The sequence below is a fragment of the Sinocyclocheilus anshuiensis genome, unplaced genomic scaffold (genome assembly GCF_001515605.1).
Source record: "Sinocyclocheilus anshuiensis isolate Anshui unplaced genomic scaffold, SAMN03320099.WGS_v1.1 scaffold112, whole genome shotgun sequence".
Taxonomy (NCBI): Eukaryota; Metazoa; Chordata; class Actinopteri; order Cypriniformes; family Cyprinidae; genus Sinocyclocheilus; species Sinocyclocheilus anshuiensis.
The window spans coordinates 908,988-924,267 of record NW_015557175.1 but is presented as its reverse complement, the minus strand read 5'-3'; the positions used below and the strand labels follow the sequence as shown (position 1 = coordinate 924,267).

The 15,280-nt window shown below is 38.6% G+C and overlaps 3 protein-coding genes across 7 annotated transcripts in view; 2 read left to right on the top strand and 1 right to left on the bottom strand.

Moving 5' to 3' along the window:
* LOC107678385 (recQ-mediated genome instability protein 1-like) overlaps nucleotides 1-842 on the bottom strand; it is a 3,225-nt gene extending 2,383 nt beyond the window's left edge. The window contains exon 1 of the mRNA XM_016473622.1: nucleotides 664-842. The gene's annotated coding sequence lies outside the window, so the exon portion shown is untranslated. The remainder of the gene's footprint in view (nucleotides 1-663) is intronic.
* Nucleotides 843-985: 143 nt separating this feature from the next.
* LOC107678442 (heterogeneous nuclear ribonucleoprotein K-like) lies at nucleotides 986-9,106 on the top strand. Of its 4 annotated transcripts, none has more exons than XM_016473714.1 (17): nucleotides 986-1,077; nucleotides 2,016-2,119; nucleotides 2,841-2,938; nucleotides 3,013-3,069; nucleotides 3,662-3,705; nucleotides 4,496-4,568; nucleotides 4,786-4,848; nucleotides 5,094-5,207; nucleotides 5,283-5,411; nucleotides 5,493-5,809; nucleotides 5,996-6,049; nucleotides 6,170-6,212; nucleotides 6,980-6,992; nucleotides 7,269-7,304; nucleotides 7,406-7,467; nucleotides 7,543-7,712; nucleotides 8,180-9,106. In XM_016473714.1, the coding sequence occupies exons 2-17, from the start codon at nucleotides 2,068-2,070 to the stop codon at nucleotides 8,208-8,210; spliced, it is 1,356 nt and encodes a 451-aa protein (XP_016329200.1). In that variant the 5' UTR covers nucleotides 986-1,077; nucleotides 2,016-2,067; the 3' UTR covers nucleotides 8,211-9,106. The 4 variants fall into 4 exon arrangements, with proteins under 4 accessions (XP_016329200.1, XP_016329203.1, XP_016329202.1 ...); XM_016473716.1 differs by lacking the exon at nucleotides 986-1,077 and adding an exon at nucleotides 1,114-1,184; XM_016473715.1 differs by lacking the exon at nucleotides 986-1,077 and adding an exon at nucleotides 1,571-1,689.
* A 3,760-nt stretch (nucleotides 9,107-12,866) lies between these two features.
* The window catches only part of LOC107678454 (G kinase-anchoring protein 1-like), a 26,686-nt gene continuing 24,272 nt past the window's right edge, over nucleotides 12,867-15,280 (top strand). The window contains exons 1-2 of one of the 2 annotated variants that reach the window (XM_016473729.1): nucleotides 12,867-12,971; nucleotides 13,416-13,650. In XM_016473729.1, the coding sequence (XP_016329215.1) occupies nucleotides 13,423-13,650 (228 nt within the window). In that variant the 5' untranslated portion in view covers nucleotides 12,867-12,971; nucleotides 13,416-13,422. Of the gene's footprint in view, nucleotides 12,972-13,000; nucleotides 13,122-13,415; nucleotides 13,651-15,280 lie in introns of those variants that run through there. The other variant, XM_016473730.1, reaches the window with a different exon arrangement.

Below are 15,280 nucleotides of genomic sequence, written 5' to 3'. Positions count from 1 at the left end.
ATATATATATATATATAAACTTTGTTGCAATATGTATATAATAGTGATCATTAGAAACAATTTTTATACTTTTTCAAATAAAAGACATACTATACAATTTGCAACTTACTACACTCTATTACACTACACTATACTATTTACCAGTATTTGGTAAAATACTCTTTAAAAAAAGTAATTAATTACTAGCTACTACTAATTACATCTTTAACAGTGTACTAGTACTACATACTTTCTCTAAAAAGTATTGGATTACTTATTACTAGTTTGCAACTCCCATATCAATCTCGACCAGTTGAACAATACAAGGATAGACATGAATCAGCTCTTTTAATTCTTTCAAATAAATGATATAAAATTGCATAAATTGACCAAAGTATTTAAAGGGAGAATCTAACATTAAACACGTACATTTTAATATTAGAAGCTACATTTTTGATGTTAAGTACACTATTGCTTTACGTAGCATTTGTCTAAATTCTGCAGTTTTTAATGCAATTACATCAGAAGTAACTAATTAAATTACAGAAAATTTAAGAGTAATCCCTTACTTTACTTTTTCATTGGAAAAGTAATTAAATTACTGTAACTAATAACTTAGTAACGCATTTTACACACAACACTGCTATTTACAACCGTTTTATGATCAGACAAACTCATCCTTACCAGAAAATCACTCCGCATGCAGCCTAATGTGAGAAGGCCACTTCGCTCTAATGAGTGTACTGGAGTCATAACCTACACTACAGGGCGTCTCCTGACTACTTTACTGATATTAATACTTCATTAGGTAACTTGCAAAGAAACCACAGTTGGCTCATGTCAAAAAAAAGCGCTTTGCGACACATCAAAAAGTCGTGCTAGCTAATCATAAAAAGTGTTCTTAGAAGTTGACGTTTCTTTTGACCAATGATTGTCCGTGACACTTCTGGAGTCCCGGTTCTGCTGCGGTTTGGACCAATCAGAGCGCGTTTCTTTTGTGGAGGGAGGCGCTTTCATTGGTCCGCGTTCCAGCGGCGCTGGAAAGATTCTGTGCGTCACTGTGTCGTAGCTTGCGAAGGGGGAGGACGACAGGAACAGGTCGGTAGATGCATTTCCTGACACACAAAAATCACCTTATTATTGTTTCTACGCAATTAACCAGTATATTCCAGTGTTAAACAAGTTCACAATCCTAAATCATTGAGGTACTTTTCGTGCACACGGTCGCAATTTGCATTATGTTTTCTTGCTAAGTTAGACCCGTTAGCTAGCTTCATCTCTGTTAGCTAAAGGAAGCTAGCAACCAAGTAATTTCCCCAGTTGCTATCCCTCGTGTGGCTTTTATTTTTGTATTTATTGTATTACTATTTTTCGTTTACCACGAGCGTAATAAACATGAGTCTAGTTTGGTGAAAAACAAACAAACATACTTTATGGTAACGTTAGTTAGCTAGCTCGTTAGCTTTCTGAAAGCGTCCATTGTTAATTAGCCAGTCAGGCAGCAGATCCAGTAACGTTACAGGAAGATGGCGACTAACGAATTAATTTGACCGTAATCAAACACAGCGAGCTTCCTATCTACACAACAACGTTAGCAACCATTTGGCGAATAGTTTGTGAGCGTTTGGACACTCATATGCGCTTGTGCTGCACACAGTGCTGTCTGGGTAACGTTAGGCAGCGCAATAGAGTTTGAGACACAACCCAAGTGTAGGCTTGTCTTCCTGTACTTTACCAGGCAGTAAATAAGTTGTTTAATTTTGAATGTTCTTGCATTTCAGTACATCATTTTTTCCATTGTAGGAGAACAACTACCAGAATATTTAGATTCAGTTCTTCTTTTGTTTTATAACTCATTATATAGTTGTTTTAATCCTTCCTCCTCCTGTGTTTTGCCCCAATCATGCTCAGTCGACAAAGAGCACTGTTCATTATGATAAGATCACTAAAATGATTATACACACAAGGTTGGAACTAGCATCCTGTCAGGTCAAATAATGTATTCATTCATGCACTGTTTGTTTTTTTTCTTGTAGATATCCGTTTGGACAGAGAGGGCTGTTCATCTCCGCTTGTTGTAGATAGATAATGGAGCCAGAAAATGACCCACAGGAAGAGGAGACTTTCAAAGAGAGTAATGGTAAGGTCCAGTGATTTCTCTTTCTTTCTTGTTTTCTTTCTTTCATTCATTCTTTTAATTTTTAATGAAATGGAAATTGAATCAATGTAATGAATGTTATTGTGCATGCTTTTTCCAAAAAAATAAAATATATATTTATATATATCCTTGCTCGGTTTTCACTTCCTACTGGATAAAATCCAACCATACTTTTTTCATGCAGTATCTTGTTAAACCCTGTAAAGTCCTGGAAAAAAATGTTTTTGTAACGTATGAGTTTATTGAACCTTTAGACAAAATCTAAAGATTTTTTATTTTTGAATATCATGTTTGATATGTCGTGCTTTTTTGGCTCGTATGTTGTAGGACAGGGCTGTCCAAACTCGGTCCTGGAGGGCCGGTGTCCTGCAGAGTTTAGCTCCAACTTGCCTCAGCACACCTGCCTGACTGGAAGTTTCTATGCCTAGTAAGAGCTTGATTAGCTGGTTCAGGTGTGTTTAATTAGGGTTGGAGCTAAACTCTGCAGGACACTGGCCCTCCAGGACCGAGTTTGGACAGCCCTGATGTAGGAGAATATGGAGCTCAGGCTCAAGGGGAAAAAAACACAGCGATTTTATTCAGATGTCCAAACTGAGCAAAAATGTGCAATTCGGTGCAGATGCTGGTATATTTAGGGCCACAAATTAAGATGAAATTCTGATAGCTTGTAATATAAATCAATGTATTATGAATGTCGTTTCAGGTAAGCGTTCTGCTGAGGATACGGAGGAGGACCAGCCTCATAAGCGATCCCGAAACTCTGACGACATGGTGGAGCTCAGAATTCTGCTACAGAGCAAAGTAAGTTGCTGATTTTCCCATCACTTTTGAGTTGCTGTACCTCAATGCTATTGCTGACTGGCTCTTCTCTCCAGAATGCCGGAGCAGTGATCGGAAAGGGTGGGAAGAATATTAAAGCTCTACGTACAGATGTGAGTACTCTTCTGTTTAGTTTGCACATTCTCACTCTTTCCATGCAACACACACTGTGGTAGGTGGAGCTCACATGTCTAGAACTGGGTTATATTTTAATATATGTATTAAAACCAACAGAACACTTTAAACACATCATCTCAGTCCAAAGAAAAAAATTGATTTTGTGGAACCAAGGCAGTTTGTGTTACAAAAGCAGTGCTTTGTATCATAAATACCCCACATTCTACTGTATCTATGATACTGGCTGAAGTAGTATTTGGCCTAGTATATATTCTCATAATCTCTGTTCCTCTCCTGTTCTCCATTCTCCTCCAACATTGAGAATTGAAAGTCACACTGAAAGTGTTTCCAATTAAAAAATGTATTCCTTTTCCACTCCCTCTCCCCTTTTCCTTGTTTTTATTTTTCTGTTCATTTTTGGCCAATTCCCATATTCCGGATCGACTCATACCGCTCACCTGCGTTGCCGCCTGACCTCCTGACTCCCTGGTTGGCCACACCCATAATCGCGCCCTTCCTATTGGGCGGCTTACTTGATTGACATCCGTGTGCTTGATTGCTCTGGGTGCTTGGCCCCGCCCCCTGCAGTACAATGCCACTGTGTCAGTCCCAGACAGCAGTGGGCCCGAGCGGTACGTGCCACTCAGATACTCCAACCTCCAAGTCATATCAGCTCTGTTATTGCCAATATCAGAACTGTTTTAACATCCTTAATGTACAAACTACTCCCTTACTGCCATGAAACATGAGTATGATGCTGCCATGACTATCATTATTAACTGTTTTACTGTGTTCAAATGCCTTTTCTGTCATGCAAGGAGGCCCTTTCCCACCCTTTTCCCCTCTCCTATGACAGAAACATTCTCTGAAGTAGCTTTTTGTGTACCTTTGGGAAATGTCCTTCCTCCACAGTTCTCATTTTTAAGGTTTCTTGCTAATACAAGGCTGAATTTATTGAGGGTGAAGGGGCAGTGTAAATTACATTTCTCCCTTTTGTCCGTTGTATTGTTTGACTTTTGAACTTTACTCCACTCCCGGTCTGTTCATCTGTCTCTGCTCTTCTCTGCTGGATCTGGAGCTCCTGCTTCATTCATGTTCATCTCTGCCATTGTCTCTGTCTCTCTCTGCACTTTGTCACCCCTCTATCAGTTTTAATCTCCCTCTGTCACGCTGCATATCTGACCTTCCCTGTATCTTGACATTTCAGCAACAGGAAGGAGCTTCAGTTTGTTTTTCTTTGTTTTCCTGTGTTCTCCACTCCCCTTTGACAAAGGAGTGCATGACTCCATGACTCTCTTTGGGGTCTGGTGTTCCCTCGCCTCACTGTTAAATGCACTAACAAAAGCACTGATGGTACTGTTTGCGTGTCTAATATCGGTTCTCTTCTCTCCTCTCACGGAATGCGATTCATTACTTTGACAGAATCCTAAGTGTCAGTGCAGATATTCCCACGGTGGCTGAGATATTGCTGAAGGTCATACCTACTCTGGAAGAGGTGAAATTTTTTTTTTCTTCCCAAAATTCAAACGAGTCATCAAATTATTTTTTACAATTGTTTGTTCAGTATTGAAGTTTGACTTTTAAAAATGATTAATTTTATTAAAAAATATATACATTTATGTATAAAATGTTTTCAAAAATGTTATTTTAAAAATGTAATTATATTATATTCTTCCCAATTTTTTTTTTTTTTCAAAATATATTCCACACAGAGAAGTTCTACATGTGCAGTGGTTAAAACAATGCTTCCAAAAGACCCCTTCCGAAAATTTTCAGTATGAATACATTAACCATTACACTCCTTGTATATAAAATTATCATTTTTAGACCCAATTTTTATTTAAGTTTTTTTTTTAAATATGACCAACGTATACATAAAGAAAAAGTTTTAAAAAACAACACAACCAATGTATATATATTTTTCAAAACAAAAAAAAGTGTATCTGTAAATGTGTGTGTGCGCATATATATTATTACATTTGAATTACATTGGATTCTCCTCTCTAATTGATTGGAGCAGTATCAACATCATAATGATGTGGACTTTGACTGCGAACTGAGGATGCTAATCCATCAGAGTCTAGCTGGGAGCATCATTGGCGTGAAGGGCGCTAAGATTAAGGAACTTCGTGAAGTAAGACATTGATGAGAATTTTATCTATAGAATATGAGTTTCCTGTGCTGATAAATCTTTTTTTCTTTCTTCCAGAGCACCCAGACCACCATCAAACTCTTTCAGGAGTGCTGTCCTCAGTCCACTGACCGCGTGGTGCTCGTGGGGGGCAAAGCGGAGCGGGTGGTGCAGTGCATTAAGACCATGCTGGAGCTCATTGTGGAGGTCAGATTGAGATAGTTTGCCAGTGCTGTGTGTCCAGGTGTCATTAGACATGTTTCTCATGAACTCTCTCTGGCTCTCCAGGCTCCCATTAAAGGTCGAGCTCAGCAGTACGACCCTAACTTTTACGATGAGACGTATGACTATGGTGGCTTCAGTATGATGCATGAAGATCGGGGCCGTCGGCCTATGGGTGGCTTCTCCTCGAGGGGGCGTGGCAGCGGCGGAGGCTTTGATCGAATGCCCCCCAGCGGGGGTCGTGGCGGTCACCACATGCAAAACAGGAGAGACTATAATGACATGAGCCCACGCAGGGGCCCCCCTCCAGCCCAGAGAGGGGGAAGAGGAGGGAGTCGTCCTCACCGAAGCATTCCCATGGGACCCCCACACCACAGGAGAGGGTGAGACACTTTGATAGATGTCTACTACATTTAAATATGAATGCTGGAATAGACCACACGACCTTTGCTCAAATTTTCCCCTCTGATTTGCAGTCTAGACGAGTCGATGCTAGTTGCCAAAGTCAAAAAATTTATTCGATTTGTCTTGACCGTTTATGGATTCTGTATGTCTCTTTATTTTTACAGTGATGATCAGTACTCCTACAGCTCCCAGCGTGGCCACATGGACGAACGGCGGCAGTAAGTTCTTTATCTATAAGCTTTCTCTGGTTATCAGTCATGTTGGCTTGGTGTTGTGGAACAGTATTTGTTTTAGTAGGATGTGATATTGGCTTATTGTCATATTGCTTTTTCCTCCAGTGGGGAAAGACGAGGGCGCAATGATCGTTATGGAGGCAGCATGGTCAGTATTCAGTCTCTTTGTGATTTTATGATGTTTAGTTCAGTTTCAAGTCGTGACTCACAAAACTAGATCTTTTAAAAACCACGGGTCACGTTACTTCAAGTCACCATGACATCAAAATTGGCAATCTTTATTTTTTGGAATGTTGGAGTGTTCATTATAAATTACTTGTGTGTTTACATCATTTAAAGAAAAAAAAAACATGCCCTCGTAATATTTAATCAAAATCAAATCATCATTCAATCAATATTGAGTTTATATTTCATAATTATGACTTTTTTTGTGAGATAAGCTCAGAATTGCAAGATACAAACACGATTTTTAACTCAAATTGTTAGATATAAACTTGCAATTGCAAGAAAAATGTCAGAATTGTGAGAAAAAAAAGTTGGAATTACTTTTTTTATTTCCTGGCCCAAAAAAAAAATTCAAGATGTAAACTCAGAATTATGAGGGAAGAAATTTCAGAATTGTTAGATAAAAATTCACAATAACTATTTTTTTATTCAGTGATGGAAACAAGCTTCCATTATTTGAGTTTAATATATGTCACAATGTGAAAGACGTTCGCAATTTCTGTTTCATGGCAACTTTAAGGAAAAGTTTCCTTAACAATAGCATCCAATGCTGAAGCAGTTGAAGTGTTACCGGGTAACTGATGATGATTGAGTAGATAGTTGCCATGGAAATAAAGGGATGGACACATTGTTTTCATTTTGTGTTTGAGGTTGTTGATTCTCACATTTCTGTTCTCTTCTCTCTCACAGAGTGATGGATATGGTAAGTTTGTCTTTAAATGCATATTTACTTTTCTGCATTCAATTTTCATTCATTCATGCTCTTTAGGGGTTGAGTAATCTAAAAATTTTAGATTAAAAGAAAGTTTATGTTTGTCAATGCGTATTAAGTACAGGTGATTTTACTTAATGAATTCAACTAAATTGAGACACTTGTTGACATTAAAAAGACGTATCAAAAGAGTGGCCCAATTTACACAATAGGTCTTCATCTTTGCATAAGATTATTTACCATTTCATTTTGCTTTTCTCAAATCAGACAACAGTTCATCTTGGGATTCCTCTTATCAGTCTGGTAAGTATGCCATCCTGTTTATAAAACTGGCCAACTTGAAAATTCTTCAGCTGTAAATCTCCCGTCATGTTATGGTGATTTCACTCTCTCGGTGTTCTCAGGTGGAAGGAGCAGTTACACTGAAGGTCCTGTGATCACCACACAAGTGACGATTCCTAAAGATGTGAGTAAATCGCCCGTAATGCGATGCGCTTTACACCTGAACCGCGTGTTTACCTCCCTCTGCTGTGATTCTCAGCTGGCGGGATCCATCATCGGTAAAGGCGGTCAGAGGATCAAGCAGATTCGCCATGAGTCCGGAGCCTCAATCAAAATAGACGAGCCCCTGCAGGGTTCAGAGGACCGCATCATCACCATCACCGGGACCCAAGACCAGATCCAGAACGCTCAGTACCTGTTACAGAACAGGTATGAGACACATCCACTGGCGCAGTCTCAGGTTTCTATGGGAACCGGAGCCTCTAATGGCTCTAATGGCTTCATTTCGGAGGCTGTGTCCTCCGGAGGTCGCATTTGAAGGCTGCATACGTCATCGGGGCAGTCTCATTTAAGTAAAGTAACTGTTAAATTGCAAAGTAAAAAGAAATTACAGTATTTACATATTTTACAGTAAAATACAGTTACTTTTCTTATCCTTGATGACGTATGCAGCCTACAAATGCAACCTCCGGAGGGCACAGCTTCTGAAATGAGACGTAGCTAATGACGTTACCAATCAGCAATTGGCTCTTTCATTTAGAAGGCGGCACATATTCCACCATATATGCAATATGGCGGAATATGCCGTTTCTCCCATTCATAAGTAATTGGAGTGAACCGTCTTTGTGTATCTGTAGTCTTTGCTGATGGTCTCTCTCACACGTTCTGTTCTCCAGCGCTCTACACCTCTTGGGACGCCAGAACTGACCAGCCCACCTTTCTCAGGATGTCCATCCAGCTGCAGCTCAAGTCCCCGTCAGCACGTGATGGCCTGACCCTGTCTGTCACCTTCATAGGAATCTCTCATAGAATCGTACGAGCCCGAGCCCTCTGATTGTCCTCGATTTTGGATTTTGTGGGATTGTTCTTTCTTTTGCTTTGTTTTTATAAATATTAATTTTATATGGGCCAACTATCACTTCACAGAAGTCTTGGATGAGCAGAAAACTGCTGTTGTTGTTTTCCCTTTTGGAGTGAATGTTTTGTGAGTTATGAAACTTTTCCACTATTCCAAACGCTTGATCCAGGATGTGCACAGTCACACAACAATTATTATTTTTTCATTTTTTTACACTTCACTTGTTTTTCTGAGTGTTCTAAAACGGCTAGATAGAGAATGAAATGTAAATATCCAATGATACTATGGGAAATGATTACTATGGACATAAGAATATATCCTTCACACTCTCTGTTCCATGTGTGTAATGTTTTATCCTCAGAAATACAGATAATATTTTCACCAGGTACTGAAGGCTTGCAGTACTTTGTTGTATGTTTTTTTTTTTTTCTCCTGTCTGTTGCTGGGTTTTTAAAATCTAGTGTTTAAAAATTTGCTCTACCTCTGGAATTTTTTGTAGGTCTGCCATCCTAAAAGAAGGCCCACTATTGTTTTGTTTTTTTAATAAAGAAGAAGAAAACAAAAGTGGATTTGAAGTTTTAGACCATATTTGTGTCAGAGCAGGACGGTAATTCATACGCTCCTATTCTTTGTTTTATTTTTCTTATCTTTATTTTTTTACTCAAGTTGTCTCTTAAAGTTCTCCAGCCAGGCACATTTGTAGAGTTTGTCATTTGTCTGAAATAATAAAGGAATTGCCATTTTTTTCCGGTGTGATACGATTATTAAATAATGTCAGTACTATATAATGTAAATCATCTTGTCTGGACGAAGTCATTCCTTAATAATTAAAAACATACCAGCAGTATAGGCCTACTTCACAAATGTTTGTAACCGTTATATGTTTTTGTGCATTTGTCCAAATTAGACTTTTTGCATTCTAGTAAACTGGTTTTGGTGGGATGTGAAAATAATGTAACCACAGAGTCTCTTATGGCCCTAAAAACAGGCTTAATTTTCTATATGCAAAATGTAATTTTCTGATTTTGATTATAGGGTGACATATTGTCCAGGACTTTTTCACATTTTGTGACATAATTCATCATTAATTTCCAATCTCAATAAGGGGGTTAAAGATTGCAGTCACATGTAAATAATAATAAATATCTTACACTTGGACCAGTTGCAGTTAATTGTGTCCTGTGCTCTTATTCTGTTTGCACATTTATGCAGACAATGCAAAATGTGAAAGGTTGAATTGTTGCCTCAGACGTGTTTGCACTTTGGTCGACAGTAATCTTGATGGCTTCACACCTTGTTTATGACAAAGAAAATTACCAACTTTATCATTTTGTCTGACACAGTTTTTATTATAGCATGCATGCACATTAATTGTGTAGCATAGGTCACTAAGTAAGACCCCATATGGGGAAATCTACTTTTTAACGTTTTAATATGCTTAAAGACAAACCATGTTGAAATTCTCTCATTAAAGTCCCCCTTTGACAGCCAGAAAGTGTCTGAAGACTTCATATTCATTTTGAACAACATAGGCCCTACTTCTATCACTTGCTGTTTTGTTATTTCGTTACAAATTTGCATGATACATTATCAATTGTGGCTTAAATGTCCAAATCAATAAGGTCTGGTGTATGGTCCACGTTATATAATCGTTTACAAAATATAATCTGTTCACGAAATACATGGAAACAATATTTTTTTTTTTTTTTTTTTTTTTGCTTTTACGCTTTGCAACTGTTCTATAAACCGTATATTTGCGCATTTTCTGTGCATCTGTAGTCACCTTTAAAGGGTTAGTTCACCCAAAAATGAAATTAAGATGCATTTTACTCACCCCCGAGGCATCCTAGCATGCGCAGCACTGACCTCATACGTCATCCGCCCGGAGCTGCTTCTGTGTAGGACTGCTGGCGCAAGCTACATTAAAATGATTATTACGTTTTGAATATGGATATTTTTCTTACAAAAACGCATCAATTCGCTACAGGAGGCCTTTGTTCACCCCCCGGAGCCGTGTGAGACACTTTTTTTATGGATGGGCGCTTTTTATTTCACTTCTTTTGGACTGAAGCAATGCAACACCCGCTGAGTGGCATTAAACAGCTTGAAAGTTCAAAGACCATTTTTAATATAACTCCGACTGGATTCATCTGAAAGAAGAAAGTCATATACACCTAGGATGACTTGAGGGTGAGTAATTCATGGGCTTATTTTCATTTTTGGGTGAACTAACCCTTTAACGGATTTCCCGTGTTCAGGAGTAGGGAGCAATGAATGCTGTGTAGGCACCCTATCAGTCGGAACACAGTTAATGCGTGGAGCTCTCTTCCAATGAGCTTGTGATCTGAATCAGGTGTCTTAAATTGAGAGACATGCAAAATATGCAGAGCGGTGGAACGCGAGGACTGGAATTGAGAACCACTGACCTAGAAGTATTTATGACATTGCATATAAAGATAGTCCTACTTAAGGGGGTCAAATAAGCACTTTTAAGTTCAACTAAATGCATTTAATATAAACTTTAATCATTTTTCATTTAATTGCGATTGACATGCACTTAAGTATCTGAAAACATTGCATTCAATTCACAGTTAAGTATATTATTTTAAGTAAGTGCAGAGGCGTTGTGTGCGCTATGATGTTAGATCTAGACTAAATGTGAACATGCATTTACTCATCTCACTTACACAAAAACAGATTCAGTATTCCTCAGAATAAATAAAAACAGTGAACAGTAAAATGCGAACTCAGAATACGACACAAACCTGCAATATGTTAAATAACACAAACATCCATTATGTACTTAATCCCATTTTATTAACCAATGTCTTTTGCGGCTGACCCTTGACGATCCAATTCAGCCACACTAATAAGCAAACAATGACTTTAGATAAACATAACATTTGTGTCTAGTTTCTTTTTTCTTTTTTGTATTGCTGAAGAGTGTTGAACTTTCTTCTCCTGCGTCCTATTCTTCATGTAGTCCAGAACGGCAGCAGAGCTGAAAGGTTTATTTGAGCTGCGCCCTCTACTGTACAGACGTGAATTTACATTTCCTTCAGCCTGAGGCTTTTTCGTTTCACTTTTGTTTTGGAAGGGCTTTAACTTTGGCCAAAAATAGAAATGTTTTATATTAAAAACAAACAAGCAAGCCCAGCCCAGATGAGAAAAAGTAACCCAAGAGTATGTAACACATTACTTTCCATAAAAAGTAACTCAGTCCTCTACAGTACAGACAATGTCCTGTAGAGAAGCCAGATCTAAAGAGAGGAATATCAACCAAAAAAGCTTGCTTGAATCAAATAGCCACGAAATATGGAATATTCATATGAATTCTTCATTTAGGGATATTTTCGACTGCTTCAAATTTTGAAAATTAAAATTCTTCAAAATATATATAGGCTATATGTTTAATAACATTTATCACATGGAATAAAGTCTTTAATTTGTCTTTTATATGTGTGACGGTGGTGTTTTTTAATATTATGTGAAAATGATTAAGAGACTTTAAGATTTTTAATTTTTTTAAGAAAATAATACTTTTATTCAGCAAGGATGCATTTAACTGATTTAAAAATGACTGAAAAGACATTTATATTGTTACAGGAATTTCTATTTCTAAGTAAGTGTACTTTTGAACTTTCTATAATTTCCACAAAAAATATTAAGCAGCAAAAACGGGTTTCTGCATTGATAATAAGAACACCAAACCAGCATATGATCTCTGAAGGATCATGTACACTGAAAACTTAATCAGTGTCAAATCAGGGATTAAGGGATTTAATAATCAGAATTTAAGACAGTTTTGATGGTTGATACCAGTTTACAAATCTACTAAAACAAGAAATTTGTTCTAGTTTGATGGTTTACTGTAGGCTCAGTTTTTAAAAGATCTTTTACAACTAGGGTGATTAAAAGTGTGAACAGCAAGAACTACGAGTACTGTCCAATATACTGATGATACAATAGAGCTCGTACATCTTTTTAAAACGCTTTTGACCACTTACAGACGGGCCTATAAAATAAGTGACCAGAATGACCCTAGGCATGAAAACAGGTAATGGGCGGGGCTTGGTCGTGGACGGCGTTTCTAATTGGTTAGCTGGATTTGAACGTCATTTGTTTTAACTTTTTGTGCATAATAAAGTTTTTCATTGCATTTATTCAGGCGTGAATTATTTTCCACACCGGTATCTATTGCTTTTCTCTTCGTTGATTAGGGTAGACTAACCACAGTCATTGTGATTACTGCATAAAAAAAAAAAAAATAAATGTAATAGCTCTATATACATTTCTGCGCCACGTACTACTATGCATGCCAAGTATTTACATTTATAAAATTAAATAATTATTAGTTTTAGGATACAAGTATCTTAAGAGACACAAAAAAAAAATAATTTTGATAACTGATGCGACTGAATTGAGAGTTGGCTTCCTGAGCCGCAGAGCGCCACCTGGAGTGAGAACAGCTCCATTAACCCGGGCCAGGTTATTATCTGGCCGCATTTTCCACCCAAGCTTTTGTGTCCGTTCAGGCCGCCATACTCTCGTCTGTGTGTGCTCGCAGTTTCTGTTTGCTCGAAGCTGAGGATACCGACAATCCTAAACAGGTGAAAGTTTGTTTGGTTCAGGTTTAAGTTGCACGAGACGAGCTGAAGAGCATGAAACGCGTTCAGGACCAATGACAGCGACAGCACGCGGTTGTTACTTGTGTTCAGCATTGGCGAGCTAAAAAAAAGTCGAAGCTAGCGACATTCGGGGTATCAAATGATGTGATGATTGCAACCGCAGTATATATGGGTGTTTAAAAAAAGCCTAAATATGTCGTTTATTCTCTACACACGTGCCATAACTCTACAGCAAACAGATTTGTGATTTGCAATGCAGTTTAAAGCTGGTTTTATTTGTTTCTGTCAGTTCATTACATGCATGTTGTTCTGTTTTCCTCTGTGTCTATGTAGCACTGATTTGTGAATGCTCTCGCCGTAAATCAGTGTTTGCGCCAGCATGACGGCGCTGAATCAGGCGTGATGTGTCGATCGTGTGCTTGGCAGGTTCAGGATGGCATCGGCGGCGATCTCGGTGCCCACCACGGCGTCCCGCTTCGCTCTGCTGCAGGTCGACTCGGACTCGGACTCGGACTCGGATGCGGGGAAGCCTAAGGTGGGTCGTGGAGCAGGGAAGCCCCGCTCGGGGAAATCTCCCAGCGGGAAGATCAACCAAAATAACGACAAAAAGAAAGAGAAGAGAAGACGAAAGAAGGAACAGCAGCAGAGTGAAGCCAATGAGGTGAATATCTATCCATCCATCCATCCATCAGTGTTGGGGTAACGCATTACAAGTAACGCGAGTTGCGTAAACGGGTTAAATGTTTCAAGTAACTACCCAACAAACACAGAACGTTCCGCTAATGTTCCCATTTGGTTATTATTTTGGGAACCAAAGAAGAACGTTCTGGGAACGTTCCCTGTAGGTAATTTTTTTAATAACCTAATGCCGAGTTCACACTGAACGATTTTAGCCCGATTTTTCACTCGCCGACAGGTTTTGCGAAATCGCCGACAAATGCCCGACATCGGAGGCAAATCGGTGCTCGTTCACGCGAGTGACAATCACGCAGTGTGAATTATCAAAGACGCGATCTGAGGGAATCGCCGACGCCCGTGAAATATTTGGCATGCTAAATATCTGGAGCTGGCGGCGATTCACAATCACGCTGTGTGAATTATCAAAGACGCGATCTGAGAGAATCAAAGGGTTGCATTCGCACCGAGAGTGTGTACTAAGAAGTGACGTAAGCCGGTCGACAGCGACGTCATTTGTGCGCGCCGTTCAACAACAGAAACAAAGAAGAACAACATTAACAACAGGAGGAGGGGAGCGGTAAGTGAGGTGCGCGAGCGGGGCAAACAGCGCGCTTCGGACATTTGGAGCAGACGGGACGTTTTGCTAAAGCTCCGCGTGGGTTCATGATTGGAGTCTACGGCGGTTGGCATAAACTGGTTTGTGACTGGAGGACAAAAGAATGTGATCAAGCAATTAAATCTCGAAATAAAGCTTTTAAAATGTTAAAAAATAATAATAGTTTTCAGAATTTTATTGACTATAAAAGGAAGCAAGCAAATGTAAGGAGAATCATCAAATGTACAAAAAAAGAGTTTTGGGGGAAATTTTGTAACACAGTGGGAAGGGAAACAGAAATAGGTCAAGTATGGGGAATGATAAAAAGAATGAATGGGATAAAAAGAGAGTTTGGGTATCCAATTTTAAGGGATGGAGATACAACCGCTGTAAAAGATGAAGAGAAAGCAGAAATGTTGGCTAACAATTTTGTTAAAATACATAAATCAGACAATATTAGTGAGGATGGAAAAAGAGGAAGGGAAAGGATGTTGGAGCAGTATAAAGAGATAATACAGAATGAGGAATACAATTATGATCAACTAAATATGACATTTACGAAGTCAGAGTTAAATCGAGCTCTTAGAAAAACCAGGAAATCAGCTCCAGGTATGGATCAGATTTGCTATTTAATGATAAGTCATCTCAGTGAATTATCCAAGGATGTTTTATTAAAAATGTACAATAAAATTTGGGAGGAAGGAAAATTACCACAAAGTTGGAAGGAGGCGGTGATAGTTCCAATACGTAAACCTGGGAAAGATTGTACAAATCCAGGAAATTATAGACCTATTGCTTTGACGTCTAATATTGGTAAGATAATGGAAAAAATGGTGAATGAAAGGTTAATGTATCATGTGGAAAATAATACATTTTTATCCAAATATCAGAGTGGTTTTAGGAGAGGGAGAAATACAATGGATCCGGCTGTGTGTTTAGAACACGAAATAAGAAAAGCACAAATAAATAGAGAGAGTATAGTGGCTGTCGTCTTTGACATAGAGAAAGCATACGACAT